The sequence below is a fragment of the Mercenaria mercenaria genome, chromosome 1, assembly GCF_021730395.1.
Source record: "Mercenaria mercenaria strain notata chromosome 1, MADL_Memer_1, whole genome shotgun sequence".
Taxonomy (NCBI): domain Eukaryota; kingdom Metazoa; phylum Mollusca; class Bivalvia; order Venerida; family Veneridae; genus Mercenaria; species Mercenaria mercenaria.
The window spans coordinates 79520093-79544474 of record NC_069361.1 but is presented as its reverse complement, the minus strand read 5'-3'; the positions used below and the strand labels follow the sequence as shown (position 1 = coordinate 79544474).

The following is a 24382-nucleotide window of genomic DNA, read 5'->3' as shown; positions in this document are numbered from 1 at the left end:
CATGAAAATTGGCCAGAACGTTCACCTTGATGATATCTAGGTCAAGTTCGAAACTGGGTCAAGTGCCATCAAAAACTAGGTCAGTAGGTCAAATAATAGAAAAACCTTGTGACCTCTCTAGAGACCATATTTTTCATGAGATCTTCATGAAAGTTGGTCTGAATGTTCACCTTGATGATATCTAGGTCAAGTTCGAAAGTGGGTCACGTGCCTTCAAAAACTAGGTCAGTAGGTCAAATAATAGAAAAACCTTGTGACCTCTCTAAAGGCCATATTTTTCATGGGATCTGTATGAAAGTTGGTCAGAATGTTCATCTTGATGATATCTAGGTCAAGTTCGAAACAGGGTCATGTGCGGTCAAAAACTAGGTCAGTAGGTCTAAAAAGAGAAAAATTTTGTGACCTCTCTAGAGGACAGACTTGTGAATGGATCTCCATAAAATTTGGTGAGACTGTTCATCTTGATGATATCTAGGTCAAATTCGAAAGTGGGTCACGTGCCTTCAAAAAGTAGATCAGTAGGTCAAATTAAAAAAACGTTGTGACTTCTCTACAGGCCATATTTTTCATGGGATCTGTATGAAAGTTGGTCTGAATGTTTATCTTGATGATATATAGGTCAAGTTTGAAACTGGGTCAACTGCGATCAAAAACTAGGTCAGTAGGTCTTGAAATAGAAAAACCTTGTGACCTCTCTAGAGGCCATACCCTTGAATGGATCTTCATGAAAATTGATCTGAGTGTTCACCTTGATGATATCTAGGTCAGTTTCGAAACTGGGTCTTGTGCGGTCAAAAACTAGGCCAGTAGGTATAAAAATAGAAAAACCTTGTGACCTCTCTAGAGGCCACATTTTTCATGAGATCTTCATGAAAATTAGTGAGAATGTTCACCTTGATGATATCTAGGTCAAGTTAGAAACTGTGTCACGTGCCTTAAAAAACTAGGTCAGTAGGTCAAATAATAAAAAAACCTTGTGACCTCTGTAGAGGCAATACTTTTCACGGGATCTGTATGAAAGTTGGTCTGAATGTTCATCTTGATGATATCTAGATCAAGTTTGAAACTGGATCAACTGCGGTCAAAAAACTAGGTCAGTAGGTCTAAAATTAGAAAAATCTTTTGACCTCTCTAGAAGCATATTTTTCAATGGTTTCTTCATGAAAATTGATCTGAATGTTCACCTTGATGATATCTAGGCCCAATTTCGAAACTGGGTCACGTGCGGTCAAAAACTAGGCCAGTAGGTTTAAAAATAATAAACCTTATGACCTCTCTAGAGGGCATATTTTTCAAGAGATCTTCATGAAAATTATCGAGAATGTTCACCTTGATCTCATCTAGGTAAAATTCAAAACAGGGTCACGTACCTTCGAAAACTAGGTCAATAGATCAAATAATAGAAAACCTCTCTAAGGACCATATTTTTCAATGGATCTTCATGAAAATAGACAGAATTTTTATCTTGATAATACTAGGTCAAGTTCGAAACTGGGTAACATAGAGCTCAAAAACTAGGTCACTATGTCAATTATAGTAGAAAAATACAATGTCATACTCAAAACTAGGTCATGTGGGAAGAGGTGAGCGATTCAGGACCATCATGGTCCTCTTGTATTCATGTTCTTGTAGTTCTTTGCAGAAATATGTAGCTTTGTTTGGTAGTACAAATTTTCCTGTATTGTATAGGAGAAGGGGAAGTACCTACAGCCAGTGTTAGACTCTGTGAGAACCATTATTGCTTGGGGATGGTCACTGGAACAAGATCAGGCCAGACTGACAGCCAATAGAGAAAGCATGAAGAGAAGAACATCAAAAGATGCTGTAAGATTTTCTGTTAAATTTTATATTGCAAAATAGATTTATATATATTCTGTAAAAATATTTGTAACAGTGTATATTCTTGAAAGATTTGATCTTAGATGGTGTATGTTTTCCAGGAAAATGTTCTAGTTAAGGCTTTCTAGGCTATAGATAAAGTTCAACAATTTCTCACATTTGAAATAAAAGCTTGAAGTTTGACTTCATTTCCATGTCAGAAAATTTAGTTTGGTGATTTAGTTTTTCCAGTGAAGTACTATCAAAATGTTATGCTATGTTTCTTGGAATAGAATATGGAATATATTAAGACTGGTATATATACTTGGACTTTTGCAGTATGACCATGGATACAGTCCACGACCTTATGACCTGAGGAATATGACCTTGACACGTGAAATGCAAACACTAGCAGAGAAATTAGCTGAGAACTCTCATGATTTGTGGGCAAAGAGGAAAAAATTGGAACTTGAAGAAATTGGTTTGTAGTTTTTTACCAGACAGTTTGTAATAATATACTTGCACCTAAATGTACAGTTAAAGTAGAAAAGTTTTTAAACTTCTTTTCATAAACCACAGGATGGATCTCCATTAAAACTTGGTCTATAAGGTCTATAGACATCACTCAAGTTTGTTCAAATGGTTTTGGTTGGCTTCCCTTCTCCAAACTAGATCTCTAGTATCCTTGGATGTACATTTATCAGTTCTTTCCAAGTAGTTCAGCTTGACTACACTAAGGGGCTATCATAGCTTCAAAAGAAGAACCTTTAGCCTGCTGGCATCAAGTGATTCTGCTTTTGCGACTAGTGCAGACCAAGATCAGCCTGCACATCTGTGTAATCTGATCATGGTCTGCACTGTTCGCTATTTTAGAAACATAACAGGGAAAAGGTTAAACAACTTCTCATGCTTGATGGATATGCACTAAACTTGATCAAACTTCTTATTATGAGAGGAAAAGATAGTCATACTTGAACATGAAAACATAAATTCACTGCTGTTGCTTTAAAACAAACTTCAGTTTAAAAAACAAATTTAACATAAATAGACAAATTTTGAAACACTAAATTTGTAAAAACTCTTTTAAAATTATTACAGGAGGTGGGGTACATCCACAGCTGGTACCATATGATGTCCTCACAGAAAAGGAGAAGAAGAAGGACAGAGAACATGCACAAGAACTCCTCAAATTTTTACAATTCCTTGGATTTAGGATCCACAGGTAAGACGAAGTGACCACTGTGTACATGAGATTGTACAAACTTTAATGAGTTGTCACTTTGACAATGAGCATAGCGTCTTAGACGTGCCTATTAAGAAACATCGCTGTTGAAAACCAGGTATTTTGCACTGTAATTCTCAGTTTGATAATGTTAACAACAGAGATTGGTGTGTTTCCCTAATCATTTATCATAATTTCACACTAGACTGCTACTAACAGCTCAGTATTGCTACCTTTGCTGCTTCTTACATTTGCTTTTCTGACTAATTCATACTATGTATAATGTTTGGTGATTTTTATGCCCCTGCTGTTGAAGACCTTGTTTGATCTGTCCATCCATCCATCATTCCATCTGTGCCTCATACTTTCCTGTGTACTCAAACTCCGGCCACTTAATAGGGAGAGCTCAGATCTACAGATCGCGGGGTCGTGAGTTCGATCCCTTGGCGGGGCGTATGTACTCCGTGACGATTTGATAAAAGACATTGTGTCTGATATTGGAAGTCCTCCACATCTGATTGAAGTGGGGAAGTTGGCAGTTACTTGCGGAGAACAGTTTTGTACTGGTACAGAATCCAGGAACACTAGTTAGGTTAACTGCCCGCCGTTACATAACTGAAATACTGTTATAAAACAGTGTTAAACCCAAAACAAACAAACAAACTGTCTTAAAGTTTCCACCCTGTTCAGAAGAAACTTGGTATGCACAATCTACATGAAGGACTTGTATGTAAAATTGTTTTAATTTTGAGTTATGCCCCATTTCTGGACTTGACAGTATTACAGCTGCTCTTGTATGTTGTATACTCAACTTTTCCTACATTTTCCATCCAGTTGAAATAAAACTTGGGATAAGTCATCAACAAACACTTGTGTTAAGAAGATAATTGTCCATATGTTCCCTTTTCTGGACTTCATACTATTTTTCTGTCAAACATTTTGAGGGGTCATGTACCATAAAATGTTTACATCATTTTTGTTTATGCTAAATTGTATTGATGAATTTTGATACTAATATTTAGTTGAATACAGTAGTTTCAGATTGTCAGTGAAGATTACTACTAACAGTTTTACTCAGCTAGATGAATATTATATTCTTTGACTGACACCAAACTTGGTGGTTGATTAAGATACAGGTTTTTCTTCTAGAAGTCAGTTGAATGTGATTAACATTAACAAGCTTGCATAGATTTTATAGTTATTTCTAAAACTATAGCTTTTCAATACATGGCTTGATTTCATCATTTTTAGAGTATGTGCCGTAATTTCAATGCATAGATGTTATTTTTCTTCTTCTCCAATTGTATGAATACCCTGCAGAGTTTTGACTACCTATTTGCTTTGGGTGTTTTTTTTTTTGTTTGAACTGTTTCTTCAGTGCATTTGTATGATTATGTTTTGTTTATGCTCTCTACCTGTAAGTGTTGTGTGAATAATTTGTGAAATTTTTCCTTTGTTGTTTTTTTGACATGTGCAATAAGTTGTAAGAGAATAAAAACAGCGATAAATTCAGTTATGCAAACTAAATTAATTTAATTGAGTCCGTAAATGGTGTGCAGGTAAACTATTTACAAGCATGCAAAACTGAACTTTAGACGAAAATGCAAATGAATAGAAGTTAGTAGTGTGCACAAGGAGTGTATGGTATCATGTAAATGAATGGAAATGAGCAGCATGCAAGTGGAGTGTCTGTTATCTTGTAAATGAATGGAAATTAGCAGCAAGCAAGTGAAGTGTATGGTATGTTGTAAATGTATGGAAATTAGCAGCAAGCAAGTGGAGTGTATGGTATCTTGTAAATGAATGGAAGTTAGCAACATGCAAGTGGAGTGTCTGTTATCTTGTAAATGAATGGAAATTAGCAGCAAGCAAGTGAAGTGTATGGTATCTTGTAAATGTATGGAAGTTAGCAGCATGCAAGTGGAGTGTCTGTTATCTTGTAAATGAATGGAAATTAGCAGCAAGCAAGTGGAGTGTATGGTATCTTGTAAATGAATGGAAGTTAGCAACATGCAAGTGGAGTGTCTGTTATCATGTAAATCAATGGAAATTAGCAGCAAGCAAGTGGAGTGTATGGTATCTTGTAAATGAATTGAAGTTAGCAGCATGCAAGTGGAGTGTCTGTTATCATGTAAATGAATGAAAATTAACAGCAAGCAAGCGGAGTGTATGGTATCATGTAAATGAATGGAAATTAGCAGCATGCAAGTGGAGTGTCTGTTATCTTGTAAATGAATGGAAATTAGCAGCAAGCAAGTGGAGTGTGTGTTATCTTGAAAATGAATGGAAATTAGCAGCAAGCAAGTGGAGTTTATGGTATCATAGAAATTAGCAGCATGCAAGTGGAGTGTCTGTTATCTTGTAAATGAATGGAAATTAGTAGCAAGCAAGTGGAGTGTATGGTATCATAGAAATTAGCAGCATGCAAGTGAAGTGTCTGTTATCTTGTAAATGAATGGAAATTAGCAGCAAGCAAGTGGAGTGTATGGTATCTTGTAAATGAATGGAAGTTAGCAACATGCAAGTGGAGTGTCTGTTATCATGTAAATGAATGGAAATTAGCAGCAAGCAAGTGGAGTGTATGGTATAATCTTGTAAATGAATGGAAGTTAGCAACATGCATGTGGAGTGTCTGTTATCTTGTAAATGAATGGAAATTAGCAGCAAGTAAGTGGAGTGTATGTTATCTTGTAAATGAATGGAAATTAGCAGCAAGTAAGAGGATTGTCTATTATCTTGTAAATGAATGGAAATTAGCAGCAAGTAAGTGGAGTGTATGTTATCATACAACTGCATGGAAGTTAGCAGCATGCAAGTGGGCTGTCTGGTGTCATTTGAATTAATTTAGCAGAGTGCAAGTGGAGAGTATTTTATCAGGTTACAGATGATATGTTAGTATTCAAATTCAGTTGAGAACAAAGAAACGGGGATTCTAGTTTGGTATATACAAGTTGTGATCTTTTATGAAAGTGCAGATTGTTGTGGCTTGAATCCCTTGACAGAGTTCCAGTTATTTTCTCTTCTAATTTTGTGCAGCTATATAATTATGCAGTAGAGCTGAAATAAAAATTTGCATTCAGCAGGTACAGATACTATTTAAAGATGTATAGAGACTACTATATATATAAGTCATCATAATCAATTATATATGGTTTTCAGATTTGATTTTCACTTAATCTTTCAGTATTATTGATTGATGGCATTTTAATTTGATTAATTTTCAGTGTCATTTGTTTTGTTCTTGTTATAATCTAGTATCTCTTATTTTTTTCTTTCTCCTTTTCTAACCTGTGTTTGTTTACTTTAACCTCCCCTTCCCTCCCTCCCCCTCTGCAGCGGTGACCTCAGCATGGGCCAAAGGAAGAAATCTACTTCCAGACCCACGAAGGATACTGAAGGCGAGAGTGGAGTTAACGTGTCGGCGACAGAGAAGAGGTTCGCATACAGTCTGTTAGAAAAGCTGTTGGTATACTTTGATAAAGCTTCTGTCAGTATGACGCAGACACGACCAAGTTCTAAATACTCCAGAAGAGGCAGTTACACAACAGCTACTGAGGATGTAAAATTCTTTGGAAAGGTGATTAATTCATGTAGTCTGAGATAAACTAAACAACCTGTAAACTTCAGCTCTGTTTGTATGATGATTGGTATAAATTCATTATATACTTACATCTTCATATAATATAGTGTTATAAATGATTATAGGCAGGTTTATTTTGTTTTTGATAAACATTTGTTCAGAAGTATCTTTATGTACATGTAATTGAAACTTTCTTTTTTTACCTTGTGATAGTTAATGATAGAAAGTTAAGATTGAATGATATTTTGAGTGCAAGGACTTGGCCCACTGACAAAATTGAAAAGTGGCAAGTTAAAATCATCTGTAATGAAATTTGCCTGTCTAATAAAACACATTTGAGCCATGCCATGAGAAAATCAACATAGTTGGTTTGCGACCAGCATGGATCCAGACCAGCCTGCGCATCCACGCAGTCTGGTCAGGCTCCATGCTGTTCGCTTTTAAAGCCTATTGGAATTGGAGAAACTGTTAGCGAACAGCATGGATCCTGACCAGACTGCGCGGATGCGCAGGCTGGTCTGGATCCATGCTGGTCGCACACCCACTATGTTGGTTTTCTCATGGCATGGCTCATTTATGCTTGTCGAATATGTTCTGTTCACAAAAATATAGTTCTGCTAAGATTAGATATTTTTAAAGTGTAACTTTTTGATACAAATATACATGTATACATATGTAATGACAGGTGGTCTTGCCGTTTGTGGAGAAATATTTCCGTGCACACAGAGAGTACTTTGTGGGAGGTCCAAATGCTCCAAACACAAGCTCCATGGCCTCTGTTAAAGAGAAAGAAATGACAGCCAGGTATGTACAATAAACATTTTTGATATGTTGCTGAAGTTGCTAGTGTCGGCGTTTCTATTTTTCTTATTTACCAGTATGTTACTTGTCATTGCATTTGGTAAATTGTAAAAAATGTAATCATGAAAAAATACTTTCTTACTGTAATTTATGCTTTTATTATCTTGACTTTTAGAGTTAATATCATTTTTAGCTCACCTGTCACATAGTGACAAGGTGAGCTTTTGTGATCACGCAGCGTCCGTCATCCGTCGTCCGTCCGTAAACTTTTGCTTGTGACCACTCTAGAGGTCACATTTTTTGTGGGATCTTTATGAAAGTTGGTCAGAATGTTCATCTTGATGATATCTAGGTCAAGTTCGAAACTGGGTCAAGTGTCATCAAAAACTAGGTCAGTAGGTCTAAAAATAGAAAAACCTTGTGACCTCTCTAGAGGCCATATATTTCACAAGATCTTCATTAAAATTGGTCAGAACGTTCACCTTGATGATATCTAGGTCAAGTTCGAAAGTGGGTTACGTGCCATCAAAAACTAGGTCAGTAGGTCAAATAATAGAAAAACCTTGTGACCTCTCTAAAGGCCATATTTTCATGGGATCTGTATGAATGTTGGTCTGAATGTTCATCTTGATGATATCTAGGTCAAGTTCGAAACTGGGTCACGTGCGATCAAAAACTAGGTCAGTAGGTCTAAAAATAGAAAAACCTTCTGACCTCTCTAGAGGCCCTATATTTCATGAGATCTTCATGAAAATTGGTCAGAATGTTTGCCTTGATGATATCTAGGTCAGTTTCAAAAGTGGGTCAAGTGCCATCAAAAATTAGGTCAGTAGGTCAAATAATAGAAAAACCTTGTGACCTCTCTGGAGGCCATATTTTTCATGGGATATGTATGAAAGGTAGTCTGAATGTTCATCTTGATGATATCTAGGTCAGGTTCGAAAGTGGGTCACATGCCTTCAAAAACTAGGTCAGTAGGTCAAATAATAGAAAAACCTTGTGACCTCTCTAGAGGCCATACTTTTGAATCGATCTCCATAAAAATTGGTCAGAATGTTCATCTTGATGATATCTAGGTCAAGTTTGAAAGTGGGTCACGTGCCTTCAAAAAGTAGGTCAGTAGGTCAAATAATGAAAAAAAGTTGTGACCTCTCTAGAGGCCATACTTTTCACGGGATCTGTATGAAAGTTGGTCTGAATGTTCATCTTGATGATATCTAGGTCAAGTTTGAAACTGGGTCAGCTGTGGTCAAAAACTAGGTCAGTAGGTCTAAAATTAGAAAAATCTTTTGACCTCTCTAGAGGCCATATTTTTCAATGGATCTTCATGAAAATTGATCTGAGTGTTCACCTTGATGATATCTAGGTCAGTTTCGAAACTGGGTCTTGTGCGGTCAAAAACTAGGCCAGTAGGTATAAAAATAGAAAAACCTTGTGACCTCTCTAGAGGCCACATTTTTCATGAGATCTTCATGAAAATTAGTGAGAATGTTCACCTTGATGATATCTAGGTAAAGTTCAAAACAGGCTCATGTACCTTCGAAAACTAGGTCAATAGGTCAAATAATAGAAAAACCTTGTGACCTCTCTAGAGACCATATTTTTCAATGGATCTTCATGAAAATTGGTCAGAATTTTTATCTTGATAATATCTAGGTCAAGTTCAAAACTGAGTCACATGAGCTCAAAAACTAGGTCACTATGTCAAATAACAGAAAAAACGACGTCATACTCAAAACTGGGTCATGTGGGAAGAGGTGAGCGATTCAGGACCATCATGGTCCTCTTGTTGATTTTATGTATAGAGAGAATAGTTTTGTTAATGAATAACATGTTTTTACGTTATTTTTCAGTTTGTTTTCCAAGTTGACGTTCACGTTGCGTACAAAGCTGATGGCATTTGGTCACGATGTTAACATTTCAGTGAGATGTCTGCAGGTCCTGATACAGGCAGTAGATGCTAGGTTTGTATATATTTAAATCATACTTAAAAGAAGCCACATTTCAAACATGAAGTATTCATTACCTGTGCTATCAATACATATTGGATATTATATATACATCTGTTAACTAATAAGACTTTGCTTAGTGTTTGACTGGAAAGCATTGACTGGAACAAGTTTATGTAAGAACTAAAAAGATTTAGTTAGGGCTCCATATTGCCACCATTATAAACCTGAAATAGTACAAACAGGTAGTTAACACAACCTGGAGCAGTGTAAGGTATTCTTATTATGATTGTTTATCTTAATTTATAGAACTGTGGTAAAGAACAGCCCAGAGATAGTACGTTCCTCCCTACTGCCATTCTTCAACAATGCTGCTGACGATCTTGCTAACCTCGTAGATAACCTGCAGAAAGGTCGTTTCAGTCATGTGAAGGGTACCATAACACGTGGCGCTACAAGTCTCAACTATGTACATATGGTTCTGCTGCCAGTCCTGTCCTCACTGTTTGATCACCTTGGCAGGAACAAGTTCGGGCCAGATCTGATTGGTAAATATAAGATCATTTCTAGCTATAAATATATTTTTCATTTGATTAATGTAAGCAACATATTTGCTTAATCCTTATTTGATAGATTAAATTTGCAACAAATTTGAAAACTTAAGGAACAAAAAAAGATCAAAATTTAATAAGTTGAAGTATTCTAAATATCATCTCAAATATGTTTATATTACAAACAATTCTCTATAAAATTCTGCTTGAGTCATCAACATTCTATCTATATAAATTACCTCTTTAATGTTCAGGTAAATTTCGATCTCCTGAGTCTGGTGGTAAGAGATTAGTTATTCTGTTGTTCTCCACCATCACGTTTTCATTATTTATATACTCTGTATTCAGTCACCAAATTCATTGAGCAGGATACAGTGTTGTCTAGAATATATTTCTGCATTCACAATTGAAGACTTACCAGGTTAAATGTCTTGGTTACAAGTTTGGAGACCTGTCTTAGAATGTAACCTTGCCATTGGTCAGTATCAAGATGGTGCTGAGAAACAGCCAATCAGATACTGGGATTGTGAGACTGGTACCCAAGCTTAGCATTACAAGCATGGGTCCAGTATACTAGACCATGAGACTGGTACCCAAACTTAACATTATAACGATGGGTCCAGTATTCTAGACCATGAGCGAAGATGTTGACTAGAAACTTAAATATTTCACCTTTCACTTGCATTATGCAGACCTGACAGTTTACCTCTGGCATACCTACTATATAACCATTTTGCTTTTGAATTTACTTGCTCTGGACTTGTCAAGGACTGGACCTGATTCAGGCTTTCAAAAGCAAAATGAGCCACACCATAAGAAAACAATCATAGTGCATTTGCGACCAGCATGGATCCAGACCAGCCTGCGCATCCACGCAGTCTGGTCAGGATCCATGCTGTTCGCTTTCAAAGCCTATTGCAATTAGTGAAACCATTAGCGAACAGCATGGATCCTGACCAGACTGCGCAGATGCGCAGGCTGGTCTGGATCCAAGCTAGTCGCAAATGCAATATGTTGGTTTCCTCATGGCGCGGCTCAAATGGTTCTTTATTACCTTGTTTATTCATCACAGTTATTTGAATGCAGACCAATGTTTTGTATTGTTAACCTTGCTGTTGAGCAAGTCCAGTACCATGTTATTTTGTCTTGAGAAGGAAATTTGTTTGCATCATTTGTTGCTTGTAAGGCTATTTAGCAAGAATTCTTTTGAAACAGTTTGCATTGATATGCAGTAATTTCGTTAACTTTGAAACTGAGTCGTCCAATAAGTTTGCCTTGAATTTGAGTGGGCCAATATTGAGCAAGAGATTGACTGCTTCTGTAAGCATTATGAATTTCTTACACTGTTCAGATAACTGAACGTTTCAACGTAACTGTCTAATAGACTGGTAGTATGATGGTGTTAGTTCAGTTAAGCTCTTACTTCACTCACATTCAGTGTTTGTTGTCTATAATTGATTTTGGCTTATAGCAATTTCCGGGTTCAGATTTATTACACCTGTTAAATATTTTTTGTTGCAAAGCAATCTGTAGGAGATTGTTGTGTTTCAATAGAATTAATCACAACCTTTTATGAAATATGCATATCTAGCAATATATTTTGCTTTTCCAATCTGGACCTTTTGTATTGAAAACATGTTATTGATACTTTAGTATAAATTTTAAAATTTTATCTGGTTCCCTTGTTTTTCAGTACAAGATGTCCAGATGGCTTGCTACAGAATACTCAATTCTCTGTACATCCTGGGTACCAGCAGCTCCAAGTTCATGAACAGGTATGATATTTTCATTTGCTAGGAATTAAGAAGCTGTTTATTGTATAAGTACCACAGTTACTCATTCATAAGTTGGATTGGTTTTTTTTTTGCAAAAGGTCTGATTTCAAACTTGAAAATTGATGTTTACTATATAGACATATTTTCCAAGATTAGTGAAGAAAGTAAGTCAGTCTCTGTACTGAAAAGTTTCCAAAGTAAAGGTTGTGGTATAAGAAAGTAAATATTGTGTTGAATACACCAGAAGAAACAATTTGAAAAAAAAATGATATCTCCCTGTATGATGTTAGGTTGACAGAAGAGATAAGAATACAAATGGAAAAAGATGGCTTTCTAGCTTCATCTCATGAGCAAGTCTTAATTTTCTATTTTAGAGAACATAATGTTAGAGAGGTTGCGAGTTTACTCTTGTACATGTATGAATATACTTAGTTCATTTATTTACATAAAGTCCTAGTTATACACATTTACTGAATTTGTTTGATTTACTTATTTTAGATTTGTTGCTGGCCAAATCTGTTGTAGGTTTTACATATACATTTTGAATGTGAACGGCCAAGTTGTGGAAAATTATAAATGTTCTGAATTTAGATGTGTCAGGTGCTTGTTGACACAAAGAACAAAATCTACACGTGTTCTGTTACAAGTATCAAATCTCAACCTCTCTGTTAGGCCTAAAAAAATTGTTTGTTTCCATTAACCCGACTGCCCTAAAAATTTGCTGCGACCCTAAATGTTTTTATGGCATTGGAATTTTTTTTTGATATTTTCACTATTTTTTATACTTTTCGCTTTGTATTGCTCTTTCTTCATTGTAAAAAAATCTAAAAATTAAATTTCGTACTTACCTACCCTATTTCCTTTTGGACATGTTACCAGAAACAAACAATATTTTTTAGGCCTTATTTAATCAGAAACATCTACACAGTACAAATGTATATAACAAGAGCCTGACAAAAAATTGTAGCAGCTTTTTCTTTATAAATAAGCATTGTTTTAAGGAGGTGGACCCATACTATAATGAAAAATCAGTTTCTCGCCATGTTTTATTTTTGTATGCTATTTTTGGTATTCTTGGACTTTTGATGCAGCTCATACTAGCAGACACGTTTCCATACCAACTGAGAAATATGGAAATCACACATGGAGAAATTGTACTCCAACCAAATAGGCTGATTTTCATTATGGGTCCATTATTTTCATTACATACTTTAATCTAACTCATTGACTTGTATAGGATCAGGCTTATTTTGAAAATGAGGCTTATATTCATACTGCTTATTTCCAGGGAAACAATAGCATCTGAACTATCCAGGTATCTAGCTTGCAGAAATTTTATTTTCTGTTTGAGCATGTCACCTGCTTTAGTTATCTCCCGAAGAAGACGGAAGGATATTGTTTTGGCATTGTCCGTCCAGCTGTTCATATGTCCGTTCGTCTGAATATGAAAATGCTTATAATTAAAGAAGTATTTTAGCTAGAATCACCTAACCTCATATAATTATTTATTAGTACACAGTCTTTGCTCACGTATAGTATTATCCCCCTTGCCCCAGTAAAAGCATAGTTTTGCACCTTGATTTGGTAAAAAAATTTGAAATGCTTGTAATTCAAAAAGTATTTTAGCTAGAATCACCAAACCTTTACATAATTATTCATTAGCCCCTTAACCCAGTAAAGGAAGAGTTTTCCACCTTGATTTAAAAAAAATGATTGAAAATGCATGTAATTCAAAAAATATTTTTATATTTTTCCCCTTGTTTTGTTAGGAATTAGGAACCAACAAACAACGGCACAGGCCTTTTATAGAAAACTAACTTATATCTAGAAATTAAGTATCTTTCAAAATACAGTCCCCTCATTCACAAAAACAACCTATTCGGTAGGGGATAGAAATTCATGAATTTGCTTGTTTTTCTAGTTGCACTGCAGTATTGTTTAGTGTAAAGTTGAGTTTTTATGCTTCATTATACAATTGCACATGAGCCGTGCCATGAGAAAACCAACATAGTGGCTTTGCGACTAGCATGGATCCAGACCAGCATGCGCATCCGCGCTGTCTGATCAGGATCCACGCCGTTCACTAACAGTTTCTCTAATTGCAGAAGGCTTTAAAAGCGAACAGCATGGATCCTGACCAGACTGCGCGGATGCACAGTCTGGTCTGGATCCATGCTGGTCGCAAACCCACTATGTTGGTTTTCTCATGGCGCGGCTCATATCTTATTTTTCTTATGTATGAAATCATGATATGATAGAACTCTTTTTCTACATTTTACACAGGAATAAGACTGTTGAATGATAAAACTGGCATACCCATTTGATAGAATCTTTACTGTAATAATTTGTTTTTGTTAAATCCAAATTATTCTTTACCCATTTCTGTCCAGACTTTCTTGTTGATTCATTATTTTTTTGTATGTTAAACTCTCAACTTGTTGCTAAGTAAAAAGTGCTTTGCTTGCATCATTTATTCATTCATTTTAGTTAGATCACATTATGCATGTTAAAAAATTACATTTTTGTTATGTAATTAAATGCACTGTTACAGACTGCTGTGAAACATAGTACCATGTATAGTCATGTAATTAACAGTTCAATTTAAAAGACAATAAACCAATTACCTATACTAGTAACTTTAAAAACTTAGAACCGTCGAAATTTAGTATTGTATATTTTTAATAAATTTGATTATCAGCTGGTGAATTAAAAAGGAGTGACAAAATTAACAACAACATTATTGATTTTAGAACATTAAAAAAACAAAAGATATCTTAGTCATCATTAGTTTACATGCACTAATACTTCGGTCATTTTGTAACAGGCATCGTCCAGTCCTGGGAGAATGTTTGAGTTCATTTGCGGGCTGTTTCCCGGTAGCATTCCTTGAACCCAATCTCAACAAGTACAACAAATATTCCATACTATTTGGTCTAGAAGGCAAAATCTCGGAACACTCTTTAGAAGCTCAAGGTAAATAACTGTCTTTTGTTATAGCTAGGGTCTTTGCAGTATTCAGAAAAATTTGCGAATTATTAGAATTTGAATTATGCACACGGAGATGTATTAAGTATAAATATGATGACTCAGAAACTTTCATACAATCAAGTACCTATGCACTAAATTTTCAATTTTTGCCCACCAAAACATTACCTACTAGGTACGTTCAGCTTGAAAGTACTTTATTTGATACTCTGAAGGCAATGTTATTTTGCCATCATGCATATGTGTAGAGGTACATATTTTTGAAAGCTTGAAATTATTGAATGGTTTCTGTATTATGCTATATTCTGTTTTGACTTGAACAGAGGTGATGGACTTGTTAGCTGACACACTACCTCCACTGGAGAAGATCCGAGACGAGATAGATCACCTAGCTGAATCAGGGGGAAAATATATGGAGGCCCCACATGTCATTGAGGTCACATTGCCCATGTTGTGCAGGTAAACATGTAACATTTAAGCAGTTCTTCATCAAAATCATATGAAATACCTGAAATACTGTACTGAACATTCTTGTAAGACTAAAGTGTTCATTTTGTAACATTCAGGTATCGTTTCTGCAAGGCCTGCTACAGAAACTCATTATCTTATGTCTTTTGCTTCATCTCGATTGCTTGTTAAGTTTTAGCCTCACAGTTCTGAAATTGAAGTTTGCCTAAAATTACATGGAAATATTGTAACATATATTCAACTATTGAGTATATTTCTACATTTCAGTTATTTACCTTACTGGCTTCAGAATGGTCCTGCGATTCAAGGGTAGGTTATTACTTAATAATAAATATTTTCTCTCCTTTGTTCTCTTGAATTTCTCAAAATTGTATCAGTTTCTTCCATAATTTAAGTCACTTTTTACAGTTAAGTTACAACAACCAGTAATGTTTAATTATAAGATTGAATTTTCGTCGGTCAGATATTTATTTGGTTGAAATAGAATTTCTTCGCAGGATAGACTTATATCTTCAGATCGCCAATTGTAGGTAACACTGATTGTGTGGCAACATAAATATTTGAAGTCATTATTTTGAGTTATTTTCAGTGTTGTAACTTCCAAAGACAATTTATAATGAAAATCATATATATGAAGAAATACTTTAAACAAATATTTTTGTTTGTTGATTCCTATTACTGAAAAGCTATACATGTGTACTTCCAGTAACCACCCGTGTACAACCGTGACAGTAGACCTAATGAACACCGTGTTGGGTAATGTCCTCAGGTTGATTTATAACAATATTGGTGCTGAAGACGCACCTTGGATGAACAGGATTGCTTGTAAGTTATAACTATAGCCATTCAGTATTGTAAAATTTGTTATTGATAGCTTTTATAGAGCGAGGTCATAGGTTATAGTTCGAGGATCTAATTGGGTATTACTTACTCTGTTACAACAAGTGTTATGTTCGTGATATTTTACCACAAAGGAATATTTTAATTTGATGAAAGTTACTTCATTTTACTATTTTACTATAAAGCATATTATTTATCCTGTTACAACAAGTATTATTCTCAGAAAATTTACAGCAAAGGAACATTTTACATTGATGCATATTACTGTCCTGTTAAAAAATCGTTATTTTCATGGAATTTTCTTGTTACAGCGAGAGTACAGCCTATTATAGGCAGTTCCCAACCAGATATGATATCTGATCATTTCCTGCCTATAGCTATAAAGGTCCGAGATAACGCCAGGATTGTAGAACAGAAAGAGAAACAGCTGGCATTGAGTAAAATGCACCAACAGCACATTGATGATGATTCCGACTTGGAGGCTGATGTCCAGTTGGTCAGTATTGGCTTAATTTCAAAGAATGTAGCTTTAAATTAGCATAAAAAGAACAGTCACCTTTTTGCCTTAGTTGTCCGTTGGACTAAAATGAAAGAGTAGAACAGAATGTCCCTTTCTTATATGATGGTTTTATTTTACAACTTAAACATTTGCAGAAAATATACCCTTGTAAAGATGTTCGTAAGTTTTGCTTTCCAAAACACTTCATATAAGTTTATTGATACAACAAAATTGTAGTTTTACTTGTTTCATATTTATTCATTTTGGTTTATTGTAACAGGCATTTGGTATTCTTGTGCGGGATATATATGCCTTCTATCCCTTGCTCATCAAGTATGTAGACCTACACAGGTCCACCTGGCTGAAGAATCCTACCAGTGCCGCTGAGGAATTGTTCACTTTGATAGCCAACATCTTCCTTCTCTGGTCAAAATCCATTGTAAGTAAGCAAATTTAGATATGAGAAAGTCCATCTGCATAATTATATTTTTGGACAGAATGTTATATATATCTAGTTTTTAAAGTGGTGTATCTAGGCTGAGTTGTCTGTTGTATTTTTCTGAGAATCAGTAAAAATTGTAATGAAAATATTTATGAAGTATCTACATGACACCATTTTAATTTAAATTTTTTACTTTGTGTATCTTCATATCTCAGTGTGAAATTGTTAAACTTGTTAAACTACAATAAGAAAAGTAGATGGTGTTTTTACTCATAGGTGGTTGTGGAATTTGGAAACTGAACACCAGGATTACCTTAATGAACAAAAGCAAGTTTTGGCATAACATTTAAAAAGTGTCTGCATGTCAGAATTAGTTTTGTAAGAATGTGTTAATGGAAGTCTAACAGTACAATGTTATCTATTTCAGTTGTATAAGAGGGAGGAGCAGAATTTTGTGTTATCCAATGAGATTGACAACATGGCTCTGATCATGCCCAGTCAGACTAAACCTGTCAATGTGGCTCTAATTGACCCGGCAACAGAGACCAAAGCTCCAACTGGTAAATTCTACCTTCTCTTTTCAATGCTAGAGCAAAAGTGGGAAATATTTTATCAACGAAAGAAACTGGAATGTCATACCTTTGACTGTACTGCCATCTTACTGATTATAAGGTTTTAATGACAAACACAATTGGTGTAGATACTGGATGACTTCTAATTAAAAGATAAATGCTTGAATTACTCAAAAGAAAAGAATACAGCTGCCATTTCCATAATTCTTAATATGATGGTTAATGCAGATCTTGAGAAAAATGGAAAAGAAGTTATTTGATCAATGAAATTCGTCATACTGTGAAATAAGATCATGGTAATTTTTTTTGTGGGCTTTGTAGAGGGGACAGTAGATTATGGGTTTATGGGCAATTTACTCAGTTGTGATTTAACATGATGGTTAATGCAGATATTGGGAAAAATGGAAAAGAAATAGTTTGATCCATGAAATTCATTGTACTTTGAAATAAGATCATGTTATTTTTTTGTGGGCATTGTAGATTATGGGTTTATGGGTAATTTACTCTGTTGTGATTTAATTTTGTGGATTGACACAACCTAAACCCCCCCTTGAAAATTAGTTCCCTTTCAAACAATAATTATTTTACAAACATGTTTATGATGCATTTGGTATAGGAAAGAAAAGGGAGAAGAGGCGTCTGGAGCCGCACAACAGTTTAAATGTCGCTTGTCTGAAACGTCTGCTGCCCATAGGTCTAAGTTTCTTCAGTGGGCGTGAACAAGAGTTACTACAGATGGTCAAACAGAAACTTATTACAGTAAGCTATTGATAAAGCATTTTGAGTAGATGTCTGTTACAACCATTCTAAAAAGGACACTACTGCAAAAACTAAACTATTATTTGTTCTATAGAGTTTGGTGCTTGTAAGAGGTTAATATTCTGAGAATTTTACCTAATCAGAACAAAGATAAATGCAATTTTTTTGAGTTATTTGTGCTGCAGGGGTGTCAAGACTAGTCATTTTTATGCTTTATTTTTTAAGTTTACCAGTTGTTTTTCTAACATTACATATTGCAATTTTTTTTTAAAAAGGAATGATTTATATGATGTTTAATCAATTGAGGAGATTCTATTAAAGATAATGAAATATGGCAGTAAATTAAAAGGGAATACAAACTAAAGAACTTCTGACCAATGTATAGTTTTGTCAAGGAAGAAAATTCTAAATGGATAGACATATTCAGATGTATTCTTCAAAAATACTAGCAGAAACAGGTGCAAAACAATGAGAAATATGAGTATTTTTTTCTGTTTATAGGACCATGATGCTGATCTGGAAGATTTCTTGATGAAAACACTAGAGGCAGAGGAAGGGGTATGCATTTTATAACTTCAGTTTAGAAATTAAAATTTATTTCACAGGAATATTGCTTGCGGTCTGTTTTGATGTATAGCTAGAATCTGGTATATAATTCAAATGTTCCCCCATTTTGATGTTATAAAACTTATTTGAAGAGTCTTTTCATTACTTAGGATTACTGATGGCATAGTCAAATGGATGCTTTTTGGAAGTGATGGTCAAATTTAACCCTTAGCCTGCTGGCGGCAAGTGATTCTGCCGTTGCGATCAGTGCAGACCAAGATCAGCCTGCACATCCGTGCAGGCTGATCATGGTCTGCATTGTTCGCCATTCAGTCAGTATCTTTTTGGTAAGCACCCCTTTTAACAGCTAATGGTACTGTCCAAATTGAAAGATGAACAAGTTCTCAGGGTAACGGTTAATAATTCTGGGATAAGAATTTCTCTAAAGGTATATTAGGTGACTCGAACAATGGTTAAAGGACAAGTGTCCTTATACAGACAACAGATAAAAACAGGAATTAGCTAACTATTTTCTTCTTATTCTTAGCCTATAGATGACAAGATCAAATGGCAAAAAGTGTTGTACCATAAGATTGGATCTGGAACCAGTTCTAACCTAGACCAACAGCGAGTCATGGACCGTATCATATCCATGGCCAAGGTCATGCATGGACTTCACATGGTAAGACCTTTATTCTTAAATTTATTTTTCTTTCTGTAAATATTTTATTGGAACTGAATGTTTCTTGTGATACAGACTTTGTTGAAAAACCATTGCTTATATTAATGATACAACCTTTGCAAAACCATTCGCAGAATGCAAATTTTTTTTTTCATTATTATTGCTAGCTTCAAATGCTTCTTGTCTGTTGTTGTTACAGTTTGTTGATGCATGAATGTTTTCATTAAAGTTATTTGTTTAAACACTTAGGCCTAAAAAAAAAAGATTGTTTGTTTCCAGTAACATGCTAATAAAAATTAGGGTAGGTAGGTTGGTAATTTTTATTAGTTCACCGTCCGGCGTCCGTCCGTCCGTCTGTCCACACTTTCCTTTAAACAACATCTCCTCCTAAACCAACAGGCCAGTTTTGATGAAACTTCACAGGGATGTTCCTTGGATGGTCTTCTCTAAAAATTGTTCAAAGAATTGAATTCCATGCAGAACTCTGGTTGCCATGGCAACCGGAAGGAAAAACTTTAAAAATCTTCTTCTCAAAAACCAGAAGCCCTAGAGCTTAGATATTTGGCGTGAAGCATTGCCTAGTGAACCTCTACCAAATTTGTTCAAATCATGACCCCGGGGTCAAAATTGACCCCGCCCCAGGGGTCACTTGATTTTACATAGAAAAATCTTAAAAAATCTTCTTCTCGAAAACCAGAAGCCCTAGACCTTAAATATTTGACATGTAGCATTGCCTAATGGACCTCTACTAAAGTTGTTCAAATCATGACCCCGGGGTCAAAATTGACCCCGCCCCAGGGGTCACTTCATTTTACATAGGAAAATCTTCAAAAAATTTCAAAAAAATAAAGCAGAAGGCCTAGGTCTTAGATATTTCACATGTAGCATTGCCTAGTGGACCTCTACAAAATTTTTTCAAATCAGACCCCTGGGGTCAAAATTGACTCCGCCCCAGGGGTCACTTGATTTTGCATAGGAAAACCTTAAAAAATCTTCTTCTCAAAAAGCAGAAGCCCTAGAGCTTAGATATTTGACATGTAGCATTGCCTAGTGGACCTCTACTAAAGTTGTTCAAATCATGACCCCCGGGGTCAAAATTGACCCCGCCCTAGGGGTTGCTTGATTTTACATATGAAAATCTTCAAAAATTTTCTTAAAATAAACCAGAAGGCCTAGAGCTTAGATATTTCACATGTAGCATTGCCTAGTGGTCCTCTACAACATTTATTCAAATCATGACCCCAGGGTCAAAATTGACCCCGCCCCAGGGGTCACTTGATTTTACATAGGAAAATCTTCAAAAAATTTCTAAAAATAAACCAGAAGGCGTAGGTCTTAGATATTTGACATGTAGCATTGCCTAGTAGACCTCTACAAAATTTCTTCAAATCATGACCCCCGGGGTCAAATTGGCCCCGCCCCATGGGGTTACTTGATTGTACATAGAAAAATCTTCAGTATTTTCTAAAAATAAACCAGAAGGCCTAGAGCTTAGATATTCGACATGTAGCATTGCCTAGTGGACCTCTACAAAATTTGTTCAAATCTTGACCCCCCAGGGTCAAATTGACCCAGCCCCAGGGGTTACTTTATTGTACATAGGGAAATCTTCATAAATTTGCTTAAAATTAACCAGAAGGTCTAGATCTTAGATATTCGATATGTAACATTGCCTAGTCGACTTCTACAAACTTTGTTCAAATCATGACCCCCGGGGTAAAATTGGCCCCGCCCCAGGGGTTACTTGATTGTACATCGGAAAATTTTCCAAAAAATTTCTAAAAATCATCAGTTTGACATTTGAAACATATTACTCTGGTGAGCAATCCAGGGTCATCATGACCCTCTTGTTATATTTTTTATTTTATTTTTTTATTAAGTGGGACTTTTTGGAAACTATTTTATGTCAAAAAATGAATACAAATAAAGGGGTAATGCCTTTAGAGCATCAGTATGTTGATTTTTAACAGCACTGACCGTGTTTAAAGCATCAAAAATGCAGTTTTGCAATTTTTTGTTAAAAATATGAAAAATAAATTCTCCAAAGTCATAAAAACATTTAGGGTTGGGCCAAATATTTAGGGTAGGTCGGGATACCGGAAACCAAACAATTTTTTTAAGCCTTATTAAGAATTGATGAAAAGATAAGATTTTGTAAATATATGGTCTCTTGAAGAATTCCCTGTGCATAGTAAGATATGGTAGGTTCTTCTTTCAAATTGAAATAAATATGCATTGTGCATGTAAGTTTTGATGTTCAATCAGATTTTTTCAAAGTTAAAAAGTAAAAAACATTTCATGTATATCTTAAACATCAGTATTAAGGAAATTTCTGTTAATATTCTTCCATCTTTTGCCAAATTAAAAAGACAATGTAATATTTTTCTTAAAAGTAGTTTAATTCAAAGGTTTTGGAAGGAATAATTTTCACGCAATAACATTAGATGCAAAACTTACGGAAAACAAGTCTTGCAAATATATATGATTTTTTAGGAGTTTTGTTATTTAATACTAATACATGTTTGTACTAAATTTGTTTGAATATGTTTTACTGATACAAGTTTTTAAGCTTCTGTTTCAAGTATTATATGTATAGTCTGCCACTCTGTCGTACATGTTTGTCATGTTTCGTTTGTCAGTTTGAAATAGTAGAGTCCGAGTTAGAATGGAGGTCCATGAATAGAAAAGGCAAAAAAGTAAGTTTTCCGCCGGATTTAGGTTTGTTTATTTCATGTCACCTACTGCATTGAAAACCTCTGAAGCCCATATACACCCCAATTTCATTTTCATCCCAAGCCATTATTTTCCTCTTCCTCAAATAAAATTACCTTTAAGTTGATATAAACAAAACAGATTATATCTTTGCAGAAATGAATTTGTCCAGGCAACTTTGCTATTTTGATATAGGTTAGGGGACATTTTTCAAAAGTACTTCTGTCACATACTGGCAGTAAATTTATAAACATTATATTCCAATCTGGATGCTATACCAGTAATAAATCATTACCTGCAGGTAAAGTGATAAGTCCTCAAAAACTGCATTGAATGGAGTGCAAAAGACTTTTGATGCATTGTCTTCTAGTAAATCACTATTGAGAAAATCAGCCTTGCTCGAGGATAAAGTCATAAATTTGGTATCCACCAATTAGCAATTCCATCCGCTACCTACTGAGATTAGTGGTTCCATACACACAGCTGGTCACTTATCATATCTGAACTTATATAAAATACAGTTCACTTAGATGCCTTTTAAACTCAAACATCATCCATTGTCAAAGAGAATTATAACTGTTTTGTATTTCATGTTAAGAATGAAAAGAATATTTCCAGTGTGGTAAACCTACTGGTAATGTGCTTGTGCATGTGTGAAAAAAATCACCTCCATGTATACTAACATTTTGATCACTGTAATTGTGGAAAAAAGTGTGTTAAACATTATTTGGCAAAATACTGTTTTGTGCACAGCTTGTTCTTGAATCTGATATCACAAATATAATTTCAGTTGGTTGTACAATCTGTTCTTCCCATATCACTACACCAGGTTACACATTTTTGAGTCTTATGAAGGAAATGCATGGCTTTCAAAGGAGTTATACCTTTAGGGATTTTGGTATACTTGTGAAAAAGCAGAACCTGTGCTTTACAGCAATTGTAAAGAAAGTTCTTAACTTGGGTTAACAATACTTGATGACTGCTTCATGGATTTTTGCCTGAGTAAAGAATTGTGAAGATTGCGGTCATAATCCTCAGTCTTCGGTGTTTGAACCTAGCACTTCTTTTATAGTATTGTAAAAGTAAACAGGTAAACTAGCACTAGCCATGAATTCACATTCATTTGAGGTCTCAGCACATTCAAATACAGATTTTACTCAGGGAAAATAACTCAGAGCTATATTTTGGAATTTGTTTTGAAAATAAAATGTGATCAAGTAACTTAGTAACAAGTATCAGCTCTCATCACATTGCAAGGAATATGTGTGTAATAATACTTTTTAGGCTTGCAAAATCGTTTTCATAGTCAGAAGTTAAATAAGGCACTGAAGTAAAGTCTTTGAGGAAGGTCTTAGGGCAGTCTTCTACCTAAAATATTTTCATTATTGTGTCACAACAGCCTAAAGCAGCTGCCTCAGTGTGCCTCAGTGAAGCTACACTACAGAAAATGTGTACTAGATATAGCTTCTTTCAATGAACGTCCTGATGACAAAAGTTCTACTGTTAAAACCAATAGGAATGTCTGGTAGTTCTCTGCAATGATTGTAAGTCACAAGTATTTCTCTGTTGATACTTACAGGTAGAACATCCTTCTGCACACCACAAGAATGTTTGGCGTAAAGTTGTGTCTACACAGAGAAAGAGAGCCGTCATGGCATGTTTCAGAATGATACCACTACACAATTTACCCAAGTAAGAGCATAGTACTTGCTTTTAGATTACAATGTATATGTCAAAGTAAAATTTTTACAGCTGCATGGATGTTTTCACAACTACTCTTTAAAAGTAACTCTTTTCTGAAATATATAGATTGTTTGGCAGCATTCTATAACTAGTCTAAATGATTAGCAACAAGTGTCTTAGTAGGCCTTGTGTAAGACTTTTTTGCAGAACCCCAGTTAACTTGACAATCATTTTTCTGTTTATAGACACAGAGCTATCAACTTGTTCTTGAAGTCCTACAGAGTACAATGGTTAGACAACGAAGAATACGAAAAGAAAATTCTTATTGATGATCTCACGGTGAGTGTGTAAATGTTTTTGTAACTTATTGATAATGTCATGGTAAGTGTGTAAATGTTTCTGTAACTTATTTATTGATGATCTCACGGTGAGTATGTAAATGATTGTGTAACTTATTGATGATCTCATTGTTAAGTGTGTAAATGTTTGTGTAACTTA

General features: G+C 35.0%; 1 protein-coding gene across 12 annotated transcripts in view; it reads left to right on the top strand.

Annotated features, from left to right (window-relative positions):
* Nucleotides 1-24382, top strand: part of LOC123532801 (ryanodine receptor-like) — a 194676-nt gene that overhangs the window by 119649 nt on the left and 50645 nt on the right. For 8 of the 12 annotated variants that reach the window (XM_053552050.1, XM_053552061.1, XM_053552058.1 and 5 more), the window contains 22 exons: nt 1690-1824; nt 2158-2299; nt 2917-3040; nt 6377-6617; nt 7306-7424; nt 9275-9385; nt 9680-9918; nt 10176-10202; nt 11615-11696; nt 11987-12046; nt 14521-14669; nt 15005-15140; nt 15417-15458; nt 15856-15974; nt 16301-16485; nt 16769-16927; nt 17358-17490; nt 18119-18261; nt 18763-18819; nt 19355-19489; nt 23781-23893; nt 24130-24223. In XM_053552050.1, coding sequence (XP_053408025.1) covers nt 1690-1824; nt 2158-2299; nt 2917-3040; nt 6377-6617; nt 7306-7424; nt 9275-9385; nt 9680-9918; nt 10176-10202; nt 11615-11696; nt 11987-12046; nt 14521-14669; nt 15005-15140; nt 15417-15458; nt 15856-15974; nt 16301-16485; nt 16769-16927; nt 17358-17490; nt 18119-18261; nt 18763-18819; nt 19355-19489; nt 23781-23893; nt 24130-24223 — 2745 coding nt within the window. Of the gene's footprint in view, nt 1-1689; nt 1825-2157; nt 2300-2916; nt 3041-6376; nt 6618-7305; nt 7425-9274; nt 9386-9679; nt 9919-10175; nt 10203-11614; nt 11697-11986; nt 12047-12984; nt 13012-14520; nt 14670-15004; nt 15141-15416; nt 15459-15855; nt 15975-16300; nt 16486-16768; nt 16928-17357; nt 17491-18118; nt 18262-18762; nt 18820-19354; nt 19490-23780; nt 23894-24129; nt 24224-24382 lie in introns of all 12 variants that reach the window. The other 4 variants (XM_053552047.1, XM_053552042.1, XM_053552052.1 and 1 more) reach the window with 4 other exon arrangements.